At 36.6% G+C, this 18,547-nt stretch overlaps 1 protein-coding gene across 1 annotated transcript; it reads right to left on the bottom strand.

Annotated features, from left to right (window-relative positions):
* Positions 1 to 656: 656 nt before the first annotated feature.
* Positions 657 to 17,630, bottom strand: irf3 (interferon regulatory factor 3). The gene is made up of 11 exons (XM_052103387.1): positions 17,451 to 17,630; positions 15,689 to 15,894; positions 12,318 to 12,489; positions 10,723 to 10,748; positions 10,525 to 10,567; positions 8,096 to 8,161; positions 7,124 to 7,432; positions 6,921 to 7,020; positions 5,914 to 6,188; positions 1,693 to 1,817; positions 657 to 1,199 (listed from the first exon to the last, which is right to left on the bottom strand). The coding sequence occupies exons 2-11, from the start codon at positions 15,851 to 15,853 to the stop codon at positions 1,086 to 1,088; spliced, it is 1,395 nt and encodes a 464-aa protein (XP_051959347.1). The 5' UTR covers positions 15,854 to 15,894; positions 17,451 to 17,630; the 3' UTR covers positions 657 to 1,085.
* Positions 17,631 to 18,547: the final 917 nt, after the last annotated feature.

Here is an 18,547-nt window from a genome sequence, read left to right as displayed (position 1 = left end):
AATACACCTTCTCCAATCCCAGTTATCTATCCATCAAGGGCGGTCTATAAATATTCTTCACAGCTTCTCTTCAGCCTAACCAAGCACTCGCTGCCAAACCCACCTCCACCCCAAATCCTCCTTCCTCATTTAGTCCATCGTCCAGCTGGTTTAGTCATAGCCGGACTTGTTGTTCTTGTGCACCCTCCTGTCCTGTGCTGTGCTTTGTGTTGCATATTCAGAAGACATACCCAGGCCCTCTAAGGCTATGTCTCCTTTTGAGATATTCAACTTCCTCTAAAGTGCTGCAAAGTAGAGCAATCTGTGTAGAATTCAAATGGGTTGCACAAGTTTTCCGCTCTGTGCTATCCTATCAGTGTTTCAAACAAAACCACGCTACACTCGCCCCACGCAGATCCACGTGTCAGGAGAGAAGCATATTTAGTGCTTATAAAGAGCTGAACAAGAGATGAATATAATAATATTTGCTTGAGCGACCCGACATTTACAGAATTTTCAATGAAAAAAAACCCTGAAAATGTCCCCTTTCAAAGTGGCTATTACAGAGTTACACGCCACTGCTGTGTTCTACCTGCATTTGACATGTAAAGGAAATGTAGGCCAGGATAACACTGAACAATAATGTATTTTCACAATATATTCTTTAGTTTGACATGCAGTTAAAATAGTCAAGATGTTCACAAAGAACCTAAAATGTGATATATTGCATTTTACACATTTTGAACATTTGACTGTAGTAGTGTAAAAAAGACTTAAAAAAAATATTAAAGCCTGATGTTCTTTGAATCTGTTCTTTCTTTGTCATGAGAGCATGCAAGTTCTTCCATTTAAAATCCATCTTATCTTGTAAACATTTTATTCATTATTTCTTTTGTACCTTTACTAAAGATCTTCCTTGTAATTTGAAATCAGCTTAACCATCATGGTTCAGCATAGCTATTCTGTTCACCAGCAAAAATTAGTTGAGACAAACAAGGCCCACCACGAAAACAATTTTTTAACCACAGTGGCACTTCTGAGTGAACAGTTCTTCAGTAGGACTATTTAGTGCAATCAAGCTTTCCACTCGGTCACAGCTCTTCTTTCTAACACAACTCCATCATTTGGTCCAGAGAGACTTGTAGCTCCATTGACTGTAATGAGGAAGCTCCACTCTCAACGGCAATATTCTTCAATAACTCCAGTGATTTCAGAACAACCTGTTTGAGAATGAGTGAGGCCAAAATATTCAGCTTCTAAATTTAGACCTCCTAAGTCTTTCATATTTACATGATAAATAAGCCTTTACTACACAACTACATGTATAATATAGCTTTTGTACAATCAAGAAAGTTTGTATCATGTAGCTTGTGCTTCAGACTTTATATGGACAGCTATTCTGTTTGTTCTTTTTTCTTTTTTGTTCAGCCAATGAAAAGAGGTTGCAAAACTGGAATAGTGTAAAAACAGTCAAACGTTCTAATGCTTTTACACTAATTACAGCACTCTTGGAATGAATCAAATTGTGGACCAGAACTAACTGTTATGTAACAAAAATACACAATAATAAGGCTTGTAATATACATCATTAATATAAATGCAAAAGTACAATTTTACAAATGTAACTAAATCTTACTATAAAATGTTCTTTTCAACATACTGCTGGATATAGGGTTACAATAACAAACTTAAAAAACAAAGTTTTATCCTAACCTCTATCATGATAAGTTTCTTTTCCCACGGCTTCATTTTGGGGTCTGGCCACTTCTCTCCCAAACAGAAGTAGAGACTATAATGAGGAGATGGTCCACCATTTCTCTGTACAAACTCCATCAAACCTAATGGGACGACACCATTAATAATCCAGCACATTTTTCAAGTGACCAATTTGTGAAACTAGAATGAAAACTATTGCAGTTTGATAAATATTTAAAATCTTATATTGGTGCTATTTAGATATCAAATTGTACCTTGTCACTTCAGGTGAATATCTCTTTTTGGCCCACTTTAGTTACGATAAGGTCTCAGTCCACTTTTATTCAGAGACACAATGTGACTGGTTGTTAAATTTTGGAACCCATTTAACTTTAATGTAATATTGAATTAATATAAGTAGTAGTATCTGGTTTTAACTTGAACATTAATTTTCACTGAAAATCTTTCCAGAGAGAGAGAGAGAGAGAGAGAGAGAGAGAGCGCGCAAGCGCTCTGGAAAAAATTAAGAGACCACTGCAAACTTATCAGTTTCTCTGGATTTACTATTTATAGGTATGTGTTTGAGTAAAATGAAAGTTTCCTGGCGTAAACATTCAAGCAGCTCGGCTTTGTTTGATGGCTTGTGGCATCCATCTTCCTCTCGATCACATTCCAGAGGTTTTCAATGGGGTTCAGGTCTGGAGATTGGGCTGGCCATGTCAGTGTCTTGATCCGGTGGTCCTCCATCCACACATTGATTGACCTGGATGTGTGGCATGGAGCATTGTCCTGCTGGAAAAACCAATCCTTAAAGTTGGGGAACATTGTCAGAGCAGAAGGAAGCAAGTTTTCTTCCAGGATAACCTTGAATGAGGCTTGATTCAAGCGTCCTTCATTAAAACTAATCTGCCTGATTCCAGCCTTGCTGAAGCACTCCCAGTTCATCACCGATCCTCCACCAAATTTCACAGTGTGCATGAGACCCTGTGGCTTGAAGGCCTCTCCAGATCTCTGTCTAGCCATTAGATGACCAGATGGAGGATCAGTGATGGGTTATTTCATCAAATATTGATTTCTGAACCCTTCCTAAGTTAAAACATTAGTATTGTGTTTTTAAAAAAAGAACATCAACTTGTTTTCTTTGCATTACTCGAGGTCTAAAAACACCTCTTTTTGTTATTTTAACCAGTTGACATTTTCTGCACATAAATGCTCTAAAAGACAATATTTTTGTTTGGAATTTGGGAGAAATGTTGTCAGTACTTTATAGAATAAAACAAAAATGTTAATTTTACTCAAACACATACTTATAAATAGTCAATCCAGAGAAACTGATTATGTTGCATTGCAATTTTTCCTAGAACTGTATATATACACACGATCAGCCACAACATTAAAACTACCTGCCTAATATTGTGTAGGTCCCCCTCGTGGCACCAAAACAATGCCAACCCGCATCTCAAAATAGCATTCTGAGATTATATTCTTCTCACCACAATTGTACATACATACATACATACACTGCTCAGCCACAACATTAAAACCACTGATATGTGAAGTGAATAACATTAATTATCTCATTACAATGGCACCTGTCAAAGGGGTGGGATATATTAGGCAGCAAGTGAACAGTCAGTACTTGAATTACATGTGCTGGAAGCAGGAAAAAGTAAGAGCAAGCATAAGGATGTGAGCAACTTTAACAAGGGCCAAATTGTGATAGCTAAACGACTGGGTCAGATCATCTCCAAAAGGGCAGATCTTGTGGGGGTATAACCGGTATACAGTGGTTAGTACCTACCAAAAGTAGTCTAAGGAAGGACAACCTGTGAACCGCGACAGGGCCATGGGCCAAGGCTCATTGATTCACGTGGGGAGCGAAGGCTAGCCCATCTGGTCCAATCCCTCAGAAGAGCAACTGTAGTACAAATTGCTGAAAATGTAATGCTGGCTATGTTAGAAAGGTTTTAGAACACACAGTGCATCGCAGCTTGCTGCGTAGCGGCAGACCGGTCAGAGTCCCCATGCTGACCCCTGTGCACTGCCGAAAGCGCCTACAATGGGCACTTCAGCATCAGAACTGGACCATGGAGTAATGATATTAGGCCGGTGGTTTTAATGTTGTGGCTGATCGGTGTATATAAGCGTGTATAATATATTACACACACACATAATATATATATTAAATATGGTCCACTTTCCAGATCAGGTGAAATGCTGTCATCACCGTTTCTGTCTCTAGGTTTCCTTACATTTGTACAGTAACTTGCAATGGTCAGATATGTTTGACATTATGTGAATGAGAAAATAAAGTGAATCCAGAGTGATTCACTTTCATAATTCACATACTACCGCTGAATTAAAGACAAACTGAATGCAGATCACCTTTTGAAATGGAGTTTGAGTAGACAGTACACATATTTAACCTGCTTAGAGAATCCTGAAAGTCTCTATGTGTAGATACTTTGTGTAGTTTATAACTAGAGCTGCAACTAATGATTATTTTGATAATCGATTAATCTAACAATTATTAGAACAATTATTCAAGTATTCGGCGATTACTGCAACGATTAATCATTAGCTCTTGACCAATTATTCTGCTTGTGCCCTGACTTCAAAGGTTGTATTAAACATGCTTACTAACAATAAAGACTAAAAACCAATTTTTAAAAATACCTCTAAATGACATTCACTGAATTAAAGGGAAAAACTGTTTTTAATTTTAACTTTTAAGTTTAATTCAGTAAAGAAATTCACTGCAAAAAAACTATTGTTATCAAGTCTTGTTTTCCATTTAAAATTGTCTAAAAATCCTTAAAACAAGATACATTTACTTGAGAAGCAGCATATAAGATATTTAGACTTGCTTTAAGAGAATTTATCTTAAATATACAGTAAGTGTATTTTGTACATAAGTGTATTTTTCCACTTGGCTATACTTCTGCAAGTGCAGTACATTTTTCTCTAAAGATCTATTGATGGCAACAAGGTCTATTCTCCAAAAGCAAGTCTAAATATCCCATACTGCTTCTCGGGTGAATGCATCTTTTTTTTAAGGATTTTAGGATATTTTAAAATATATGTATTTTTAATATTATATTCAACATTCTCAGATAACAATTTTTTTCTTCTACAGTACAGCTGCTAAAGTAAATGTACATTGTTTTAAAGGAGTTTTAGATATTTATATGGGAAAACAAGTCAAAAACTTATTTTGTAGCAGTGTATAATGGGCCAAAGACTACCCGCTCTCACATTTCTCTTTATTTCAATCCATCTTTAACTCACAAAAAAATAAAATTTTCTCTTATTAATAAAGCTGCGTATTACCAATTTTCTTCACGATAAGAAATGCACAGTGACTATATGATTCAATAAGTCACAAGCCATCACATTATAATCTAGCTGCATTCAGTGTGCATGCTCAAGAGATCCTGCGACATTATGCCTCAGTCACATGCAGTTTCAATCTCTCCCCCTTAGATCGGGACACTTTACGCAACTCAAAGTAGAGGCACTGACTGCACAGAGAAATGCCAGTTTCAGAGTTTGTAGTTAACTACAAGACCTGCTTCCGTATTATTTGAACTTTAATAAAGCTATAACGCATTAAATATAACTGCATTTAAGATGTAACGCTGGGGTGTTTCCTTTAAAGACATCCAGTTCCACTTATTCCACAATGAGAGTGCTTCTGTATTTACTTATTTGGTATTTTTGTATAATTCTCTCATACTTTGCGATCTACATCACCTGAAGCTGTTTGGAAAGTTTAGAGTGCATCTGGACTGTGAGCTGTGTAATTCTTCCTCTCCTCAGTCAGGCACGAACTGCAGTGCTCCTCTCATCATTAGAGTTTAATGTGATCTCATATTACATTAAATTACTTCAAGTGACTATTTGACAACGGAAATTTTTGTCGACAATTTTTGTTGTTGATAACGTCGACTAATCGCTTATACAACAAAAAAGAACCTTCCTCTTCAAAGTGCACAGCGCATGCAGACTACTATTTTATTAAATTGTAGTTGCACACAAGGCCGTATACTGATTTTAATTTGATTAATTGTGAAACTCTATGTAATAAGAACTCAATCACAATAATATTTGCAACCATTGAGGACCAACCACATATACACAACCATACAAGTACATAATAACTGTACTACATGAACTTGTGTATAAACTTGACTGGGTGAAGTCTTGTATTTTCATGTGATTACATGTATTTAAATTCACCTGAAAAATAATCTTTGAATAAGTAGATTGTTTCAGGTGTGTTTTTGGCGAGTTGTCTGGGTGTTTGCGTCATTTCATGTTTGCATTGACTCCAGTACACTTTGCAGTTTCCCCATCGATGACCAAAAATCACACCATCCAATTTCCTGAGCTCCACACCCCCCAGATTCTCCAGGATTGCCCTCGTAAGCTCGGCCTGCTTCTGGTCCAAGATAAAGTCTGGACTAGGTAGTTCCACTATTGGTAGAGCACTATCCATTAGGCTGAAATCACCCCTGTGGGAGTATACAGTTAAATAATTCATCTTTATAAAACATAATCCATGGCATCAATTGTAAGATGAATAAATGAAAGGTATAGTTCAGCCCAAAATGACAATTCTGTCACATTTTATGCATGCTCATGTCATTCCAAACCTGCATTACTTTCTTTCTTCTGGGGAACACTACAGGAAAAATCTTGAAGACTGTACTGGTTACCCTTTTTCATGAAATTACAATGAATGGAGACTGGAGCTTTACACAAATAGACACACCCAAAAAAAATCATTCTGATTCGTGAACAAATTACTCAGACCGCCTTTCCGAATCAGATCAACAGATACATTAAAAAGACTCAAAGGAACAATTTCAGACTTTGTAACGTCTCTCATGAATGCACCAAGGAGAGCTAAGGTGGATGTCAAGATTTTGTTTAGAGAATAATGACTTCAGTTTTGGTCTGTTTCTCACGCAAAGCTGTCGTACAGCTTTAGAAGACTTGTAATATAATGCACGAATCGTATGGACCACTTTCATGATATCTTTATGGTGCTCTTGTGTCTCTTTGAAGCTTGAAAGCTCTAGCCCCTATTCATTGTAATTGCATGGAAAATTATATTTCTCCTTTTGTGTTCCACAGAAAATAAAGTCAAATTGGTTAGGAATTAAATGAAAGTAAATCATGACAGAATCTGAACTATTCCTTTAATTGTAAGATAAGTAAATGAAGTAAAAAAAGAAACTAACGTGTTTCTCTGATACATCAGTCTGAAACCAGCATCATTTTCCACCAACTGATCTACCATCATCTGCCCTTTGTAATAAACCTTAACCTGAAATTGTGTCTCTGTGGAAAAAAATAAGTGACAACATTAATAGAAATAAAGCTATAAAAGTAATCAAAGACCGGAAATCTGTGTGAATATGTGTTGGCTTTGTGAATTTCCTACCCAATGTACCAGTTATCCCAGGTGTGGCAACCTGAAAACCTGCACCTTCTGCTGCCTCATGAGTCCTTTCAGCAGAAGAACAATGACTCATATCTGTTGTCCCCTCAGGAGGCGAAATCTGCCCCAAACCACCAACAGCACCCCCAGCTAAAGAAAAAGGTCCATGAGTCTCCTGTATTGGGAAATGGTCAATCCCAGTAGCACTTGCGGTTGTAATCCGTGCTTCAGAACATGGACTGGTAGCTTGGTACATTTCTTGTTCACCAAGCACCACAACTGGTAACTGCTCTGGATTCCAGATTACATTGCCTGAAACAAAAAGTGGTAAAAAATAAGGTTGTATTTGTTAACATTAGTAAATAACTACATTAGTTAACATGAAATTGTATTATTCTTGCATTTATTATTCTTGGATAATGTTAATTTCAACATATACTAATATGTTTAAAAAATAAAAAACTGTATAAGTTAACATTGGTTAATGCATTATGAAGAAACATGAACTAACAATAAACTGTATTCATAAATTAACATTAACGGACATTAATAAATGGTGTAATTAAATATTGCTCATTGTTAGTTCATGATACCTAATGCAATTACTGATGTTAACAAAGACAACCTTATTGTAAAGTGTTACAGAGCACTATTTTAGTTGAGGATTTTTTATTCCAACAGTCATCTTGAAAAACAACCTTATTCAGGCAGTTTATAGAGTTTAGGTGTAGATTACATTTTGGAACGGTCAATGTCAAAACAATGATGATTCAAAAACATAAGGATTTTGGATTGGATTAGATTATTAAAATCAGCATTCAATCAGGACAAAAGAAAAACAAAACAAAATCAGGGTTGACATTATTCTGGTAAAACAAAATAAAAAAAATCCCAAATTAAAAAAATGAAATAAAACAAATATAAAATCACTAATTGAAATGAATGGCAAAACATTTTGGTATTTTTGCAGTCTACCTTGTGTGGAAACTTCCTGAAGGTTTAGTTCAACAAAACACTGCTCCAACTGTTGGGGTTGGAGTGCTAAGAAAGAACCGATACAGTAAGAGTTAACAAAGGTGGTATATGCAGTATGAAAAATACAATTGTTTTTGTGAAGAAACGCTTAGTTCATTATTACATTATGCATTTAAGGTTCAAAATAGAGATATAAAGATTCTAATTAATAAAATGATTTAAATATTATTCATATAAAAATATTTATTTTTATGATGTTCTGTTAATTGTTCTGCAACGTGCATTTTTCCGCAGATGTGGACAGAACAGTGTAATACAGTGGCAAGTAAAAGTATGTGAACCCTTTGGAATATCTGGTTTTCTCCATTAATTTGTCATGAAATGATCATCCTCAAAGTCAAACACAATGTGCTTAAGCTAACAACACAAAAAATTATAATATTTAATTTCTTTATTGAACACACCCAATTAAACATTCACAATGATGTGGAAAAAGTAAGTGATCCCTTGGATTTAATAACTGGTTGATCCTCCTTGGCAGCAATAACATCAACCAAGCGTTCCCTGTTGCTGCAAAATAGACTTGCACAATGTTCAGAAGGAATTTTGGACCATTCTTCCTTACAGAATTGCTTCAGGTCCACCATATTCTTAGGATGTCTGGTTTAAACGGCTCTCTTGAGGTCATTCCACAACATCTCTATTGAGTTTAGGTCTGGGCTCTGACTGGGCCACTCCAAAAAGTATTTTTTTGAAGCCATTCTGTAGTGGATTTACTTCAATGTTTAGGATAACTTTCCTGCTGCATCACCCAACTGCTTCTGAGCTTCAGCTGGCACACAACCACCCTGACATTATCCTTTAGGATATCTTGATAAACTTGGGAATTCATTTTTCCCTTGATGATGGCAGCAAAGCAGTCCCAAATCATACTTCACCACAGTGATGATGTTTTTATGTACGCGGTGCCCTTTATACACCATAATGCAGTGTGTTCTTCCCAAACAATTCAAGTTTAGTTTCATCAGTCCACAAAACATTTTCCCAGTAGCTTTGTGGAGTGTTAAGGTGGTCATTGGCAAACTTCAGGTGCGCAGCAATGTTTTTGTTGAAAAGCAGCGGCTTCCATTGTGGTGTCCTTCCATGAACACCATGCCTGTATAATGTTTTCTGTATTGTAGACTCATGAACAGAGATTTTAACCAGTTCCAATGATTCCTTCACATCTTTAGCTGTCACTCTAGGGTTCTTTTTAACCTCATTGAGCATTCTGCGGTGTGCCCTTTGAGTCATCTTGGCTGGACGGCAACTTCCAGGGAGAGTAGCCACATTACTAAATCGTCGTCATTTATAGACAATTTGTCTAACTGTGGACAGATCATAGGTCTTCTGAGATCTCTTTTTTTGTGAGGCATGGTCCACGTCAGCAGATACTTCTTGTGAATAGCAAACTCAAAATGTTGAAATGCTTTTTATAAGTCAAAGTAGCTATAACCTACACCTCCAATCTTGTTTCATAAGTTGGATGCCAGGTTTGCTCCTGACTCTATTTAGCTTTTGGTTGACATCATTAGCCTAGGTGTTCACTTTCCACAGCACTGTTAATGTTTAATGGGATGTGTTCAATAAAGACACGAAACATTATAACTGTTTGTGAGTTGTTATCTTAAGCACATTGTTGTTTGTCTATTCTTGTGACTTTGATGAAGATAAGATCATATTTTATGACCAAATAATGCTGAAAACCAACTAATCCTAAAGATTTCACATACTTTTTACTGCCACTGCAAATTATGCATAAAATAATCAGTATATACTGTATATAAATGCAAATAAACATTACATATCAATTAGAGCCAACTTTGCTGTTGTCATTATGATCAGGGTGCATCTTCGTTTCTGTCAGCTGTGCATGGGAACATACAATCTAACACCCAATAAGTGTGTTTACATGCACGTTCTTACATGATTATGCTTAATAAGCGACAATGTGTATGGACATGTAAATGTATTAAATGGCTTTTCCTTAAATGTCTTAAGAATAAACCCGGTAAACACCTTTACCGCTGTTCTTACTGGCTAATCCAATGTTGTGCACATAACTCTTCAGGATTTTGTGTCAAAAGCAGAGAATAACTAGATTATTTCAAATCTCATGTAAATGCAGTTTTCTTGCTTTGTCTGATATGATAAATAAGCTGATTTTTGGTATTGGTGTGCATGTGAACAGGCTCAAGTTTCCTGAGATGAAAAAATGGTGCAGATAACATGCAAAAACGAAATCCTAACAATTTTTTTACAAGAAATATGGCAATGGAATCGTTAAGAAAACAGAAACGTTGATTGAAATCGGAATCAGAATCATTAAATTCCATAGGACTCCATAGGATCTCTATTAGCATGACTGAGAATAAAAAATACTTTCTTACCAGAGAACATTTCTTCCTCCCCCATATACAGCTCTTGTGAGGCCTAAAAATGGAAAACACATTTAGGTTCCAAATTTAGTGTGCATGTCAAATTTGATACTACAGGTTGTCTAATAGAGTGTGCTTTTGAGACACTAGATGAAAAATGAATAAGGCTAAAAACATATGATAGATAAACAGATTGAAACAGACACTCACATCAGTCTCTTGGGACCCCTCAGATCCTTGATGGGTGAAGACAGCACACAAAAACATTTGTAACAGTTCTAACATCCAATGAACAGCATAACCAATGCAGATATCTTATTTGTTAGCTACACTAAGTAGAACACTAGTAGCAGTAAGGTAGAATTTAATCTCTAACGGCATTTCCCAAAAGCATGGTTATTTTAGTAGTACATAAAATGTTTTGTAAATTAACAAGATTTGAACTGTTCATAAATCCATTAAAAAGATTAGGGTGAGAGTGTGCAATGAGGTTATCTGAGTTACCGTAGACTTTGCCAGTTCAAACCAGTCTCCGGTGACCTCTCTCATCAACAAGGTGTTTCCATCTGCAGAACTGCCGCTCACTTTGTTTTTGGCACCATTCAGAGTAAATTCTAGAGACTGTTGTGTGTGAAAATCCCAGGAGATCAGCAGTTACAGAAATACTCAAACCAGCCCATCTGGCACCAGCAATCATCCATGTGATTATCTAATCAGCAGTGCAGTGCATAAAATCATGCAGATACAGGTCAGGAGCTTCAGATAATGTTCACATCAACCACCAGAATGGGAAAGAAATTTGATCTCAGTGATTTGGACAGTGGCATGACTGTTGGTGCCAGATGGGCTAGTTTGAATATTTCTGTAACTGCTGAACTCCTGGGACTTTCCAGAACATCAGTCTCTAGAATTTACTCCAAATGGTGCCAAAAACTAAAAAAACATCCAATGAGAAGCAGTTCTGTGGATGGAAATGCCTTGTTGATGAGAGGTCAACAGAGAATGGCCAGACTGGTTTGAACTGACAAAGTCTACAGTAACTCAGATAACCATTCTGTACAATTGTGGTGAGAAGAATAGCATCTCAGAATGCTATCCTGATGCAGGTTGGCACTGTTTTGACGGCACGAGGGGGACCTACACAATATAAGGCAGGTGGTTTTATTGTGAATGATCGGTGTATGGTAGTCCCCAATTGCATGTTGTATAATGGCAGTAAGGCTAGAATACCACAGTGCCTTGAACTCTAACTAAATATTATTATTTAAATCTATGAGGTCTATTAGTTCAATACTGATACACCCTCATTTTAAACAGTGCGCAGCTGTTCAGTTTCGAGCCAAAGAAACAATGATTTAGACTATGTGAGATTCACTTATGATTTACATTGCCTGCATTCACATTACATGCACTTCTTGTGTCACTACAATAAATCTATATGAAGTTCAGCATCAATACATCTGAAATTGATGCTGATTTTTTCATCTTAAATTAAATTCAGTAATAGTTCATAACTTTTAGCGCCTCGACAAAGTTACATACAGTTTCCATTTTTGCTAGTACTTTTGCATTATTTTCATGCTGCGAAGACAAACTCTAGGACATTTTGGCTAACATTTCAGCTACTGTGGACTAGACAGCTCAGGTAATGAAGCACTTATGTTCTACTTTACAACGAGCAATCTACTGCTGGTTTGGGAAACAGGAGTTACACCATTGTAAAATAACTAGCAATGTCATTTAAGATGATCGTCAAAGCTCAAGTTTAGGGAACAGCCCTGGACAGCAAGCATAATGTTTCTTACCAGCAGAATGAGAATCAGTTGGAAACTGATATACTTTATGGGGATTAGCAGTATCATTCTTGTTGTCGAACATCATCTTGAAGCCTTTAACACGAAGAGCACTACGGAAGTTTCTCTTCCAAATAGATGGGTCTCCATTGATCCGACCATCTCCAGCAGTTTGAGCCCATGCCTGACTCAGGGACAAGGCATAGAAATTAAAAAAAAGAGTACTCTTAGCAAAAATTACTTTGGCTGTACCATTGTGTAATTGGTAGCAGATGGTAATAACATGTTACTTCGGTATATGGGTAGTTGACATTAAATAATTTGACATGTCCTACAGTGTGACATGTTATACACCTCCATAAACTGATCTGGGCTGAATGCTAAGAATATTTTCTATATTTTCTCAGGTTTTTACTGCCCCTGCTAAAATTTTCACTGGCCCCAACAAAAAAATGTCAAATAGATGTTTTTACCATCATGGCTTTAAAAATGGGGGGCCTGGGTAGCTTAGTGAGTAAATATGCTGACTGCCACGCCTGGAGTCGCGAGTTCGAATCCAGGGCATGCTGACTGACTCCTGCCAGGTCTCCAAAGCAACCAAATTGGCCCGGTTGCAAGGGAGGGTAAAGTCACATGGGGTAACCTCCTTATTGTCGCTCTAATGTGTGGTTCTCGCTCTCGGTGGGGCATGTGGTGAGTTGTGTGTGGATGCCATGGAGAATAGTGTGGGCCTCCACATGCGCTACGTCTCCGCAATAATGCGCTCAACAAGCCACTTGATAAGATGAGCGGATTGATGGTCTCAAACGCGGAGGCAACTGAGATTCGTCCTCCACCACCCAGATTGAGGAGAGTCACTATGCCACCACGAGGACTTATAGAGCATTGGGAATTGGGAATTCCAAATTGGTGGAGAATAAAATAAAAAATACAATGTCCCCCAACATTTAATCACATTTATAATTTGCAAGACATTATTTATTCCTTATGTAATCCCATATATGCGCTTTACAGATATAAATTCATAAAAGCATCATATTAACCTCAGCCGTCCTGCCATGGGCCCGAATCTTTCTCTCACTGGCCCCGGGCCATCAGGCAGTACTTAGTGTCCAGCCCTGCTGATAAGCTTATTTAGCATATTATTGTATAATTATTATGTATGCTGCTTTTATAACCTCATATTAATTGCGAGACCAAGTGGATTGTATACAATATATTTATGTATATACATTATACACCGATCAGCCACAACATTAAAACCACCTCCCTAATATTGTGTAGGTCTCCCTCGTGCCACCAAAACAATGCCAACCCAGAATAGTATTCTGAGATGCTATTGTTCTCATCACAATTACACAGAGTGGTTATCTGAGTTACCGTAGACTTTATCAGTTCGAACCAGTCTGGCCAATCTCTGTTGACCTCTCTCATCAACAAGGTGTTTCCATCTGCAGAACTGCTGCTCACTGTAGGTTTATTTTTGCTTTTGGCACTATTCAGAGTAAATTCTAGAGACTGTTGTGCGTGAAAATCCAAGGAGATCAGCAGTTACAGAAATATTCAAACCTGCCCATCTGGCACCAAAAATCATCCATGCGATAATCTAATCAGCCAATCATTTGCAAGCAGTGCACTGTATAAAATCATGCAGATACAGGTCAGGAGCTTCAATTAATGTTCACATCAACCATCAGAATGGGGAAAAAATGGGATCTCTTGGGATTTTCATGCACAACATTTTCTAGAATTTACTCCGAATGGTGCATAAAACAAAAATATCCAGGAGGGAAATGCCTTGTTGATGAGAGAGGTCAACAGAGAATGGCCAGACTGTTTCGAACTGACAAAGTCTATGGTAACTCAGATAACCGCTCTTTGTGGTGAGAAGAATATCATCTCAGAATGTTATTCTGAGATGCGGGTTGGCACTTTTTTGGCGGCACGAGGGGGACCTACACAATATTAGGCAGGTGGTTTTAATGTTGTGACTTATCTTATGTCTTAAGACTTTTGCACTGTACTGTATATATATATATATTTTTATTTTTTTTATTTTTTTTTCGAGCCAAAAATGTTCTTTTTTCCTTATTTTTCTGATTTGACATAATATATCTCATGGTGTAAATTACGTAGCTCCAAAAACTGCTTTTGTTTTGTTCCCAATCATGTCACAAGTAACAATCAAAATGTATAACATTACAAAAACAATTTATCCTAGTGTCCAAAAATGTATCCAAGTGTCCAAAAGACTCTCCAAACAAATAAAACATAATAACGGTAAAGAAGAACTCATTTCACATGCAAATACAACAATGACTAAATGTATGCTCTTTTTCCAAAGTATGTAGGCATGAGTAACGAGATGTCACTAGCCACGTTTCCACTATTGGTCTAAATGATGGCGTGCTAGTGTGTGCCAGGGCCAGTTGCATTCCCACTGTCCCTTCCGGGGCCTCATTGTGCCACTTTGGGGCTTTCTTGGGACCAACGGCCAATGGCCTTTGGCCCTCCAATTACCCTTGGGCCAAAAAAGCCCAACTGGGGAGTGAGGCAGGGTCAATGTCAAACGCAGAGTTTCACAAACTTGCCAGGTTTTGTATCCAGCTCACAACGGTACAGGTTCTGGAATATGGTACAAATCCATTAAAATGCACAATGGACAAAGCAGTGCCCAAAGAAGAAATTTCCATGGCGCAAGATCATGGATGGTGTGCTGAGACATCATCCCGCTGTTAGTGGAGAGACACCATGGCAGTTACAGTCGATGAGTTGTCAACGCTAACTTATCTTGCTAGCTAGTTAATGTTTACGTATGATATAAGCTTGATATTCTAGATAAATAATGATACCTAAGCTTGAGATTTCATTTTTTTCAGAGGTCTTGGCTGATTTATTTTGATTTTCCCAGGATGTCAAGCAGAAGCACTGAGTTTAAAGGTAGGCCTTAAAATATATCCACAAGTACACCTACAATGGACTCCAATTAGCCTATCAGAAGCTAATTGGCTAATTGACTAAAGGCTTGACATCATTTTCTGGAATTTTCCAAGCTTCTTAAAGGCACAGTTAACTTAGTGTATGTAAACTTCTGACCCACTGGAATTGTGATAGTCAATTAAAAGTGAAACAATCGGTCTGTAAACTATTGTTAGAAGAATTGCTCGTGTCATGCACTAAGTCCTAAACGACTTGCCAAAACTATAGTTACTATGAAATCTGCAGAGTGGTTAAAAAATGAGGTTTAATCCCTTCAACCTAAGTGTATGTAAACTTCTGACTTCAACTGACCTTCAATCCCTGCTAAAAGACCATTTAACAGTTATGAGATGGAACTGACAAAGAAATTTCTTTCCAATAATGACAATAATGATCATTCTTACCTTAAATATGAGGACATCTTCACTGTTAGAGTCTTGTCTTAAAGCATGCTTCCAGGGAATGCTGAACTGGGTTTGTTCCAGATTTATCCAACCCACTCCAGGGTACTTTCCACTTTGGATTTGCTCGTGCAACCAGGGAACGAAGAGTGGTTTTGTTTGGGTCATGGTACAAGCAGACTACACAAGCCACCAAACCATCAATGTACCTGCACAAACAGAACATGTTGAACTTTTCTCATCTTTAAAACCTCAGAACTGCAGAACACAATAAGTTTAACAAAACACTGAGATACAGTAAAAGCTTAAAACCAAAAATTAAATGTGTTAATTGGATTCATCAATATCCTGTAAATACCAGTGCCAAAGTTTCTTCAACTTTGAGTACTTTCATGTCCCAGAGCTTGATTTTAATTAAAGGTGCACTCAATAACATTTGTCTTTGTGTCATCTAATTTTCTGTTTCAGATGCCATTGTAGAAATTTAGTATTCACAGTCAGCCATGATTACTTTAATTAATGAGTGAAAGTCCCTGGTTACTGAGATTTAGGGAGTAGTATTCAGCTGGTCATGTGATACTAACATGGCCTTGGACCCTCTCCATGTTGAATAAAACAGCTTTTATAAATTACTGATATGACTGAAGTCTTCATTTTAATTTTAGTGGTCATGATTTCATGCATATATTGCAAAATACAATTAATGTCTTTAGGAGTGTAACTTTTTTAATGAGAAAAAAATAACTGAGTGCTCCTCAGAGATTTGAACTTTTTTCTTTTTGTTATCTGAAGGTCATGCTTAAACTGACCAGGAAACTTTTTACCATGCCTTCATTTAATTTTATATATTTTTTCAAACACCTTAATTTATGTATAGGCAGTGTGTTAGCCTTGTCCAAGACTCAGACTTTAAATATTAATATAAAATTACATATTGTGTGATAATGGTTTCTATCATTTTTTTAAACATTAAACGACTGTCCCATAGTTGTGGTGTCATTTTCACCACTCAAAAACAATTTTGCCCCTGATATTTCTATTTTTCTTTCAAAAGTTAGTATAGCTTACTTGTAAATCAACTATTGTGTCAGTGAAGGGCATGCTTGAGATTAATTATGAGACATGCAATGTTTAAAGAGAAAAAAAATCAAGGTAAATATAGCATGTGAACGATATCGATTCGACCATTTTATTATTTTAAAAAGGATAAAAAGGCAATTCTCATCAGCATTTCCACCACAGAAATGGAGGTGTGCTGGTTAGAAAAAATGACAAAAACACATAAATCTACCGTGGCCTGCTGGACATGTTGTTAATAGACAAATTAAGTGAACTAGTAAGAGTTTGAAATGTTTTAAAGAGACTTCACATTCTAGAGGTCTATAGGGATACTTTAATCTGTGTAAAAAGTACTGAACATTTACTCCCATAAACAAGCCTTGTGCTATATGAAGAAAACTATTCTGAGTGTTTACAGTTTGTTTCATGTCTCTATGTCAAACGGTCATTGGAATTAGAATATTACAAACATTTTCACTACTACATTTATTTGAAAACATACAGAATGTAAAATCCGCAAACAGGGCCTTGTGTCATGAAATTGATATTTTTAATATTATATATTTGTTGTATTGTTATATTTTACACCCAATGAATATTTTAACAAAATATGATACCCATATGTGACGTATCTTTGGACGACAGTCTGTATAATAAATAATGTGTGTAAAAAATATACAATATTTTATCTTGTCTAAGCACTTACCTTTAATCAATATCAAGACGATAATTTACTCTGCGGCCTCTAGTAATTTTCAACTATCTCGTCAAATGTCACGACCATGAGGCATTAATCCTAACAATAGCTCTTTACTACTACGTTTAAATCAACGGATTGTGCCTTAAAATCTGTTACTTAAACAGCACACGGAAAATCCATGTCAGTTTCGATTTCCCATTAAATGACGTCACTGCACACGTCGCTTTAGTTAATAGATGACGTTAATTGCCCAGTAGATGGCGTAGAAGACCATCTCAAACATTACTTTTTATCTCATCGACACTTTTTAGCGTTTCAAAAAGCAGCAGCAATCACTTTAAAGGTATAGTTCACCCAAAAATAAATATTATCATTATTGAATCACCCTCATGTCATCCCAGATGTGTTTGTCTTCCTTTCTTCTACTTAACACAAAAGAAGGTTTATTGAAGAATACCTCAGCTATGTAGGTCCATACAATGCAAGTGAATATTGGCCAGAACTTTGAAGGACCAAAAAGCACATAAAGGTAATCCATACGACTCCAGTGGTTAAATCTATATCTACAGAAGTGATATGATCAGTGTGAGTGAGAAACAGATCAATATTGAAGTCCTTTTTTTACCTCTTCCAGCCCATTATGTGGCGATTTGCACAAAGAATGCAAATCACCAAAAATAAAATAATGAAAACTTAAATACTGATCTGTTTCTCACCTAACTCTATCATATTGCTTCTAAAGATGTAGATGTAACAACTGGAGTCATATGGACAACTTTTATGCTGCCTTTCTGTGCTTTTTTGACCTACAAATTTCTGGTCACCATTCACTTGCATACACATCTGGCTTTTATTAGGGCGAGTAAATGATGAGAGCATTTTCATTTTGGGGTGAACTATCCCTTTAATATTATTATTATTTTAATTAAAACAATTAATTTCTAATACATTTCCAATCAGTTTGCTTTGTTTTATGGTGCATTTTGTACAGAGCTGAACTTCCAATTTTTGAATCACCAAAAAATCCTGCTATATACCAATGAAATGCTTAATGTCCTTTTTGTCTGTGAGCATTTTCACGATGCACCTGTAAGTTAGAATGG

The sequence above is a fragment of the Xyrauchen texanus genome, chromosome 33, assembly GCF_025860055.1.
Source record: "Xyrauchen texanus isolate HMW12.3.18 chromosome 33, RBS_HiC_50CHRs, whole genome shotgun sequence".
Classification (NCBI taxonomy): Eukaryota; Metazoa; Chordata; class Actinopteri; order Cypriniformes; family Catostomidae; genus Xyrauchen; species Xyrauchen texanus.
The sequence above is the reverse complement of the archived record's forward strand: the minus strand, read 5'-3'. Positions and strand labels throughout refer to the sequence as shown.

Excerpts from the sequence above, each read along its gene's own strand:
- irf3 (XM_052103387.1), bottom strand. The coding sequence starts at position 15,853 with ATGACCCAAACAAAACCACTCTTCGTTCCCTGGTTGCACGAGCAAATC. Across the intron at positions 8,162-10,524 it reads GGAGGAAGAAATGTTCTCTG|CACTCCAACCCCAACAGTTG; the intron begins GTAAGAAAGTAT and ends GTTCTTTCTTAG. Across the intron at positions 7,433-8,095 it reads TCAGGAAGTTTCCACACAAG|GCAATGTAATCTGGAATCCA; the intron begins GTAGACTGCAAA and ends TTTTTGTTTCAG.